Consider the following 10,525-nt stretch of genomic DNA (forward strand, 5'->3'; position numbering starts at 1 on the left):
TATACTCAAACCACTGGTTAACATCTACTTGGTTAGATACATAAAATATCTTCTTGGTATGTAAGAAACTAAGAAAGTATTGGGAGATATGAGATGTCCATACATCATTGTATATAGTCCAGTAGAAGAACTTATCCAAGAGAGGGTATTACAAATGTATTACCTGCCATAAATAAAATTGATGCTTTATGAAAATAGTATATAAATCCTAGTTCTAAGCAAATCCCTGTGATACTTTGCAAGACCAGGCCCAACACAGATATGTTTGTTTGACACTGACCTTCTATTTTTAAGTTCTGCTACATCTAAGTCAGCATTCTGTATAGGGCCAGCTTAGGTCCTCTGTGCCTCTCAATCCTGGAATGGCAGGTTAGAAAGGTTCCATACAGAAAGAGGTGGTTTGCTTTCTGACTTGAGCTCAGGACCAGCATTCTGACACCAGCATTCTGGCACTATTGTGTCTCTGCAAATTTTCCAGAACTGTGGTTTCTGCTAGATTTTAGTACTTCCACTGCATTATCAAGCATGAACTGTACTTTTATTATTATTATTAGTGTTAGTATTAGTATTAATATTAATATTAGTATTAGTATTAGTATTAGTATGTTTAATTCTGCCTGTGCCAACTTTACCAGTTCAGAAACTGCAGCAATAACAAGTGATTGTTTGGGCAGAAGTTATTAAATCTTGCTGACCCTAAGAATTCAGTGAAATAAAAAATGAAACTGAGTCATATTTCAGTTACAAGTTTTCCTGCTTTTAATCTGAAATTTGACATGAACATTCAGACCTTGCAGAAGAAGCAGCAAGACACCAAGAATTTGGCTTCATTATCTAATCAAAGTGAGAGAGAAGCAAGAGAACTGGAGCAGAAAGTGGCTCAGATGAAGCATCAGCAATCCCAGATACAGAAGAGACTATTTGAGGAGAGTGAAAAGAAGAAACAACTGGAAGCAGAGCTTCAGCAGGATCAGCAACAAATTAAAGTAGGATTCTTCCTCTTTTCCTGTGACAAAGATTAGGATGAATAATTTTTGCCCCTCCTTCCCCAATAAATGACACTACCAGGCTTTCTCCTAATTTTCTATAATGACTTAATTTCTTGATAAATGCACCAAAGAAACTGTCTATAAACATTTTACCTTAATATCCTTTTGCCTTTCTCTTTCAATTTTTTTTTCATTTTATTACCTGATGTCCAGTTCCAATTTGCAATGTTATAAATAAATTATAAATAAAGTTATAAAGGGTCAGTATTTCAGATTATATTTTGTGGGGACTCTCACATGAAATTTATTTGACTGACTGATGTAAGAAAAATGGTGCTTTTTGTTTGTTCACAGGAACTTCAACTTAAGATGGAGCAACAACAGAAGATCCTTAAACTTAAGGATAAAGAAATAGCTGCTTTTAAAAAGAAAAATAACTTAGTGGGAACTCCACAGAAACTACAGGTAGTTAATCTATTCCAAATACGTGTGACCTCTGACATAAAAAAATCTTTCTTCATCCCTAGTCATCTATTTTTGTAAACTGTTTGGAAAAAAGAGTATTCCATCATAGTTTCATCTTCTTTTTAGCAAAAACTGGGAGTAGAACCTAGCAGCTCCTTTACTCTGCTCTTTTTGAATGAAAGAAAGGAGAGCCTTTAGTGTATTCCCTCCCCCCCACCCCCCCAATAATTTGTCAAAAATACTGATTCAGATACCTGTGAATTCAGCAAGTTTGGTTGTCTGGTAGGTTTGAGGGTGACCTTGATGTGCTGTATTTTCAGTGTTCTGTGGGTTGTTCAGGCGTTTATTTTGTTTTGGTTTATACTCTGACATAAATTGTATTGGTTTCTGGTTTTAGTTGTTGATAACAGGGTTAGAAGAGTATGTATCTTATGTAGCCACCTAGATTGTTTCAGATTTGGACTCTGGAATATGAATTACCCTAAGTCTTTAAAGGTGAAAAGAAATTTTAAAAGTTAAATAAAGAAAGCCTTTTAGCCTTAACAGGAATATATCCACTGATAAACTGTGGCTTCAGAATAAATTTGTAATGGACCATGCTTGCAGTATCAGAGCTGTCATTTACTGTCTTTTATTCTTTCATTATTTCTTGTCACTCAGTGTTTTTCCACAAAGAGCTGGTTTTGGGCAACTAAAATGCAATGAGGATGGGCTAGCTGAATTCTCTTGGTACCATCTAAACCTAGTTACTGTGCTTGGGTAGATGACATCTATTTATATAACTAGTTTTAAAATATATATTCTTTAGAAAAGATACTGCATCTGATACAAGTTTGTTTATATGAGATGCAGCAACGTAACATTGCTGAGGCCCATTTTAAGTCAGTCCAGTCTTTTGTATTATTCTGAGTAAGGATTCTGTTGCAGAATTAATACTGACATTAGAAATGTTAATGTCTTCCACAGTTTTATAAGTAATTCTGAAGAAAGGTAAAACATAATCATAACATTCTGACTTCAAGTGTCTTGGCTGATGCTCTCTGGATCTCTCTTGAAACTTTAGAAATTAGAAGAGCAGAAGAAGTGGCTGGATGAAGAAATGGAAAGAATTCTTCAACAGCACAAACAGTTAGCAGAACTAGAAGAAGATTTAAAGAAAAGAGAAGTCATTGTAGCAAAAAAAGAAGCATTATTGCAAGAGAAAAGCCACCTGGAAATCAAGAAACTGAGATCTAGCCAGGTGATTCAAGAAAACAATCACAAAACTCACCACAGTCATAAGGCTGACTGAAAGACTGGTGGTGGGGGTGGGCAGATAAGATAGCAGAGGAAGCTCAAGGGACCTCCTGTGTCTGTACCACTGTGATGTAGATAATATGTAGCTTGATCAATTGACATTTAAAATGTAATTAACATAGATAATAATTCACTTTTTCTTCCCCAAAATTGCAACAACAAAACAAAAATCAAAATAAAACGATTCTGAATTGTGGAATTCTGTTACTGTAGAACATTAAATTATATGATATTTATGATATATTATTTAGGAATATGACTAAGTCCTTCTGCAATCTAGAGAACACAGCAGGGAATATCTGCAATATTTGCTTTTCAGTACAGAGAGTGAAAACAAAGTATCATTGTTAAATATAATGGCTACTATCTTTAATTTTTATTATGTAGAAAACTGCATGTTAAGCTTTTTCTTTTTTTTTTTTTTTTTTAATGGTATCTGTCCGCTGAAAGTAAATGAGGTTCCATTGCAAGAAACAAACAATTTTTTTCATTTCAGAATATAACAGTGTCACCTACTGTTTTCTTACTGGAAAGGAATATCTCGTTTTTATATCTGTGATTGCTGTGGTTTTTTTTTAGGCTTTAAACAAAGATAGTATGAAATTGTCTACCCGCTTGAGTATGCTGGATCAGGAGCTGTGTGATAAAAGTATGCAGCTTCAGGGCAGCAGCACTGAAGACAAGTCAGACATTTTGGAAAAAATTCAGGCTCTCCAAATGGAAAGGGACCAGCTGCTCAGAAGGAGAAACAGTATGGAGGAGAAATTGAAAGATGGTAAAGTGTTGTCAACTGAAGTAAGTAAGAACCTCAGAGATAAATACTGGATTTAGATATTATTTGATAATAAAGAGTTCCAGTTGGAAACTAAAATGTCTCCAAATATCAGGTAAGCTAGAAATAAGGAGGAGAAGCTGGATACTTTTGTAAATAGCAATTTTAAAATACTGCTATGATAGCACCAATTATATACTGGTGAATGAAGTTTAAGATCAGAGGAACATAAGTCAGATAGTGCCTTGCCAAACTCTATTGGTCTAAGAGTCAAATAATGAGAAGTAAGGAAACTAGTAGTTCATCAGTTTATCACAGGCAGGTATTTTAATGTCAGGATACAAGCAATGTATTCACATAATGATGCCCCTTGATTTTTTTCATAGAATCTTGTGAAAAAGCAAACTTCACCTGAAGTACTTCATATTTTTACAGTGAAAATTAGTCATATTACATGTTATACATATTATATTACATATTATTATATATATAATATTACATATTATACATAATTATACATAATTACATATAGATGGCCCATTACTTGGAGTTGATCAGTATCATTATGTTGAAGATAAAATAAATTAATATAAAATACACAGATTACTTTCAGGTCTTGAGAAGCAATATGAGACTATGGCTGAGGTTGATAATATTCCAGTATGCCTCATTCATCAAAATCTGCAGTGCTTCAGGCCAGGCATTTCTGCCACTTCCCCACACAAGTCATGGTCACCAAACTCCCTACTGACTGATTGATAAATCCATTAATCCAACAGAAAACTAGTACATCAAAAAATAATAAAAAAAAATAATAGCAGAAGTCAAACTGTGGTGAGAATGAGGGAAGGATAAAAAGAGAAACATGACTTCTAGTGATGAGCCATTTGATCAACCTCTGTATTGTGGCAAGAGTGCAGGAAAAGTTCTAGATTTGCACTCTACCTCTTATTTTCTCCACTCCACTATCTGTCCTACAACTAGTTCATCTTACCATTAAGTTTAGGTTTGTTCTTGAGGATAAAGTTAAAGATATCTTGAAAGATTAATTCTGAGGCTTTTTTTTTTTTTTAAGATCTCACTCATGTGTTTCTCTGTAGGAAGAACATATTCTTCTCCAGCTCGAAGAAGGAATTGAAGCCCTTGTAGCTGCAATTGATTACAAGAATGAAAGTATTCATCATCGCCAGCACTTACTTAGGTCATCTTCTCAGAGTCTTTCACAGAACAAGCATAATGTAATAGGGAAACTAGTTTCCCTGTCTGCTGCTGAGCTCAGAGCTATCATCATCAGTTATTTCAACAAGGTTTGTTTTGGCTTATGAATAATATTTTATCCAATTTTCTACTGCTATTCCAGATATTGAGACAAAAAATAAAAATAAATTTAAGAAGCTTTTGGTAAATATATCTTCAGGTTACACAGATCTGCTATGGTTAATTTTATGTTAACTTAAATAGGATACTTGTGGGTTAACTTTGTATATCTTGATCTGATGTCATTAGCTAGGAAGGTGCTGAAAATCTGCAAATTACCTTGCCTCTTTCCAGTGCTCTGTTTTGCTAACTTACAGAGAAATAGCATGTTTGAACAGTGGTGTTGTCTTCAAATTCTTCCTGATTGCAGGCTTTCAGAAAGCTTCATAAAGCTATTCCTATTGTCTTTTTCCTAAATCCAGTTGTGTTGGTTTAACATGGCCTGGCTTTTAGTGGGGGCAGAAGTGGCTTATGATAGAGAAAGCTGCTCGTAGCTTCTACTATGTCCAGCAGAGCCAATCTCTGAGGGCTCTGACAATGGACATGCTGCTGGCCTAACTGGAGAAGATCATAATGCCTCTGTGACGAAATCTTTAAGAAGGAAAAAAAAGTGTGTAGTTCTTTTCTGAGGGCTTGGGGGCGTGCCGTGACCACCACGTGGCTGCTGTGGCCATGCGGCCGCTGCCACCTCGGCACGGCCAGTGGTGACCTGTGCCTGCCTGGCTGTTTCTAGCCAGCTGTGCTGCGGGCAGAAGGGCAGGGACAGCAGTAGTGGCTCCTCCTCTCAGGCGTCCTGCATGAAGAGAGGCGCTGAATGGTGCCTGCCACAGTGGCCAGCACTGCGCACACAGCGCTGGCAGGGACCATGTGGCCAACAACAAGGGACATGGGAAGCATTTCCCCAATAGAGAACCCAGACGAGATCGACCTTTTAGTGTTGCAAAACCCTATAAGAACTTTTTAACGGATAGAACTTGAGAACAAACAAACCTACAGACAATTTTCTTCTGAGTCAGAAAAAAGAGGTGAAGACACATGAGGAAAACATGGCAACACTAAGGTCAGTGAAAGGAAGGAGAAGTGCTCCAAACATCAGAGCTGAGATTCTTCTATGCTGAGATTCTTCTACACACCGTGGTGAGGACTTAAAATGCAATAACCTGTTTCACTGTAATTCATGAAGTGCATGGGGGGATGCAGAGGTCCCCTTGCAGCCTGTGAGAAAAAGTGCTCATGCTGGAGCGAGTGGATGCTGAAAAGCTGTAGTTTAGTGAGAAGCTTGAACAGAGAGAGAAGATAGAGAGCCGTTGTTTCCAAACTAGAACAGCTTATCCTTAGAAGACTACACCCCATGAACTAAAATCACCCATGCTATGCAGTTTTGGGAAGATTGCATTGTCCTTTAGAGGGACTCAAGTTACAGCAGGTCAGGCAGGACTTCTACTCCTGAAAATTAGAACCATGCTAGAATGCAGAGAACAGTGTCCCATGGCACAGCAAAAGAAAATCATCTTAAGTGAACTGAAGAAAGATTTCAAGTGAAAAAACTGAGGAAAGCTCTCACAACCTGCTGTCAGTGGAAGGAAGGAGGGCTGGAGGGGGGGTGGAAAAGGATGTTCAAAAGGTTTTCTTTTAGTTTTCATTATCCTTTTTTAATTATTAAAATAAGTTTTTCATTATACCATTTAAATTTGAGCCTGTTTTGCCCTTAAAGTGTTTCCTCCCAGTCCTTAACTCACAAGGCCTTTAGTTTTTCTTTCCTCCTCCTCTGCTAAACTATAGCAGGGGAAAATAAGTGAATAGTTTTTCATGAGTGCCTGGCTTTTAGCCAGTGTCAAACCATGACACCAGTACAAACTGATTTTGCATAAGCTGTCTGCAGTGTGTGCAGCTACATGCTTAGAAATCATATTGACATTTGGAAACATAAATATTAAATGCATTATGACAGGGTGTCTTTGTGACCTTGGATGAACCTTTGGTAATTTTGTAAAAAAGTTGTCTGTGGGATGCAAGTTGGAAGTTTTTCAGAATCTGGAAAGCAATGTTCTTTCACTTTAAATTTTGCACAGGATATTAAAAAAAAATCTACTAGTCCATGTGATCAAAATGTAACCAGTCCTGAAGTGACAACTTGTAGCAGTAGGAAGTCTATTTCCAGTATAAGCTTAATGGTAGAGATCCAGTGCTTTTGTATGTTTTAATCTGTTAGGCTGAAGGGTAAAAGAGCTTCTTAAAATGTTTTGACAAATGAAAAAAAGTGTGTTTCTTTCTAAGATTGTTGGCCTACGTGAGTCTGAACGAAAATTACAAGTGCAGATTGAAGAACAGGAAATGAAGTCCATACACCAGAAAAACATGATGCGTGAATTAGAATCTGCACTTGAACACATCAAGTTGCAGTGTGACAGGCAGCTGACTCACCAGCGCCAAGAACATGAGAAAAAAATACAGCTTATATTGAATCATTTCAAAGGTATTTTCTTCTTGGAGGGGAATTATACACCAAGTATTTTCTTCGGTCATTAATGGAAATACTGTATTCCATATGAAAAAAAAAAAAAAATAAGGTTCAGAGATATATATTTGGTTGTCACTAATTCTATCGCTATGTAAGATGTCAAGGAACAGACACATGGTGTCTGTATGAATGCAAAATTGGGTATTTTTTTAAAGAGGTCAGAATTGTTGTATTTTTATATTGAATATACTGATAATGAAGAGTCATAAGATATCGGTTCTGTTGATCTTCTAAATACTATTACAACTAAAAGGTGGGGTTGGCACAGCCTTTTTGATCTTATTTCATGTTAGTTAAAACACGCACATTGCAAGCAAACTGCCATCAAGATACTCTGTCTAGTTGGGCATCTTGATTTTTGACACAGATGCTTGGTTCTTAAACTAGTTTTATTTCTCCTAGAAAAAAATAGTGAAGGTATCGCAGAAACCCTGAAAGGGTATGAAGTAAAAATCCAGCAACTGGAAAAAGATTTATTTTTCTATAAGAAAACCAGCAGAGAGCTGAAGAAGAAATTGAAGGGTCTTCTTGGAGAGTCATCTGAACAATCATTGTCATCCACTAAATGTAAGCATATTATCTGATAATATTTATGCAATTGTCAGTAGACCATTTGAGGAGTGGTGAACACACAGAACTATGTCAAATAGCTGTAAAACATTGTATTTTTACTGAGTTAACTGTTCTTCAGGAATATATTCTACCTCTACCCCCATTTCAAATGAGAGATATTTGTTTATAGCTGTAGCAGTGGTGTGCCAGTGCTTTAAATTATTGTTCTGTTTTCTCTGGATTCTAACATAATTTCAGCATCTCCAGCCTTCAAACTGTTATGGTTAAGACAAAGGAGTTTTGCTGTCTGAAAATATCTGTATGCTGTTGTGACTAACACCTTTGTTATATGCTATGCATTTGTTTTTTTAAAAGTTTCTGGGAGATTGTCAATGAAGAATGCCACAGTTCCAGTTACTAACTTACTTTAGCTACTTACTTACTAAAGCCTAAAGAGAACATTTACACAACTGAAGGAGAAAAAAGAAGTGGTCTTTATTGTGACTCTGTGCTTTGACATAAAAAAACCTGCAACCAACTGAACAAACAAAAAACAACAACCAACTGTTAATATAAGTTTTTAATTGTTCCATGTCCTTCTTGCCAGAATCCAGATGTACAACAGAGCTATTCACATGGAGAAGAAAAGAAGGTTCAGTTTCATCACTGTTTCTGTTGTTTCACACCTCTCAGTGCCACCACAATACCTCACATGCACAGCATAGCCTTCTTGGCCTGTTGCTGTTTCTTTTTAAGGCTCAGCAAGACTGGTTCTTCCTTCCAACAGAGGCTTTCCACTCAGTGCCATGTCTTCCTACAGAGAGATGCTGATCACATACCTCTGCTCCCAGAGTGAATTAGGGTTCAGCCCTTCCCCTCTAGGCAAGATAATGAGCCTACACATTCATTACTATAAAATACACTATCAAATTGTGAACGTGAATATTCTAGAGACTGGATTATAAATGAGCATGGGAAAGATTATTCTGTATCTAATATAGAAAAAAGCAAGTAGTTTAGGATATGTGGGGAAGCACCTATCCTTGGCAAATTGTAAGAGTGGGAAGAAGGGATAAGACCCCTATGAATTTCCAACTTTTTCCAATGCATGTATTTGCAAGTTTTATAAAAAATACTCTGCATTTAGTTATTTTTCTTTTTAGTATATTATGAAACCTGTTGCTATACAATGCAATAAAACCATAATTTGTTACTGAGCTTTAGAAATAATAAAATCCCTATTTGTATATTGCAGTCAAATTTATTGAATGTCTTTTGTGTGTTGTACTAGCATAGTTCCTGTTTTTCAATATATGAATAATTTCATATTTGTCATGGTTCAGTGGTTTTTAGACTGCTAACTAGGATACATGACAAGTTAGAATGATGAGCCTTGTATTAACAGCACCTTCTTAGATGAAAGTAACAAGCAAGTACCTCCGATGTTTTTGTAGATGGTGAACTTTTTGAATAGAAAGGGCAAAATGTGAGGTGCTGATAACTTCTTATTATATTCATGCTGCAAGTTCTTGATACTGTAAAACCATGTTGCCTACCTATATCAGGTACTCAGAGAAGCTGTAACTTTTAGTTATTTTTCTGCTGGCAAATTTCATTTTAGATAACAGTGTTGGTGTTATTATCCAGTCAAGAGAAAGCAGAAGTTGACTTCTGAGGAATTCAAGTCAGAACAGCTGTTAATAAAGTTCATGTCTTTAGTAATTACAAGAAAAAGTAATTTTTGAAGTATCAGAGAACTCCCAGTCAGTCTGCTCAGTGTACTTTAAGCAATGAATAAAAATAGTAATCAAATAATTTAAAACAATTCTATACTGCTTTACTGGATTTTGTTACAGTGCCAATTCCTAGTGGATTTTTTGGGGGTTTTGCTTTAGGTACTATATAGACAATGGTAACACAGACTGAAAACAGGGAGAGAAGGCAATTTTCCTTAGCCACTGTGGTGAATACCAATACTGTGTAATTATTAGCAAACAAATATTTTCTTCCTGGTGATGAATCAGATTTCCAATTTCAGTTCTATGTAATAGGAGAAAATACAACAAAGTACAGGTCTCATTCTTGTTATATTACAGCTTTAAAATAACTTCTCTTAAAACTGAGGAAATACTGGATTTTTTTCTACTTCAATATTGGACTGAATGTACAGAAATATTGCCAACAATGTTTAGCTCTTAAATGCAAGAAAATCTGAATAGAATTTAAGAAAATAAATAGCTTGGAAATAGGTTTTGGATAACAATAAGTTTTGGATGCCCCATTCATGGAAGTGTTCAAGGTCAGGTTGAACGGGGCTTTGAGTACCTTGACCTAAGTGTGTAGTAGTGCATTTTGTTATTTGTCAATATTATGGATTGTTTTGCAGCTGTTTTGCTCCAGGTTACTCCCCCCAAATAAGAGTGGTTCCTTCCTAGCTGTCCCCACCTCTTCCCACTGTCACTTATCCCAAAACCCTTCCCCATGTTCCAAAATGTTCAGTGTCAGTCTCCCCTTGAACCAATTGTCTCCATTTCCCAATTGTCCATCAGTGTAACCCAACCCCTTATTCCAGGACCTTCCCTGTCAATCCAAACTGGCACCTACCCTTTGTTACTATAAAGTTCACTGTCAATCTCCCTGTGCCAGGGACTCCATTGGCTTGTTTGATCTGTA

At 36.3% G+C, this 10,525-nt stretch overlaps 1 protein-coding gene across 1 annotated transcript in view; it reads left to right on the forward strand.

The window, feature by feature from the left end:
• The window catches only part of KIF27 (kinesin family member 27), a 28,538-nt gene extending 19,558 nt beyond the window's left edge, over positions 1-8,980 (forward strand). Inside the window, exons 11-18 of the mRNA XM_005522745.3 lie at positions 789-986; positions 1,344-1,454; positions 2,518-2,694; positions 3,330-3,545; positions 4,623-4,829; positions 7,057-7,255; positions 7,703-7,867; positions 8,460-8,980. Coding sequence (XP_005522802.2) covers positions 789-986; positions 1,344-1,454; positions 2,518-2,694; positions 3,330-3,545; positions 4,623-4,829; positions 7,057-7,255; positions 7,703-7,867; positions 8,460-8,461 — 1,275 coding nt within the window. The 3' untranslated portion in view covers positions 8,462-8,980. The remainder of the gene's footprint in view (positions 1-788; positions 987-1,343; positions 1,455-2,517; positions 2,695-3,329; positions 3,546-4,622; positions 4,830-7,056; positions 7,256-7,702; positions 7,868-8,459) is intronic.
• Positions 8,981-10,525: the final 1,545 nt, after the last annotated feature.

Source organism: Pseudopodoces humilis, chromosome 4 (genome assembly GCF_049639895.1).
Source record: "Pseudopodoces humilis isolate 2021_Gansu_Grassland_sample_001 chromosome 4, ASM4963989v1, whole genome shotgun sequence".
NCBI classification, from domain to species: Eukaryota; Metazoa; Chordata; class Aves; order Passeriformes; family Paridae; genus Pseudopodoces; species Pseudopodoces humilis.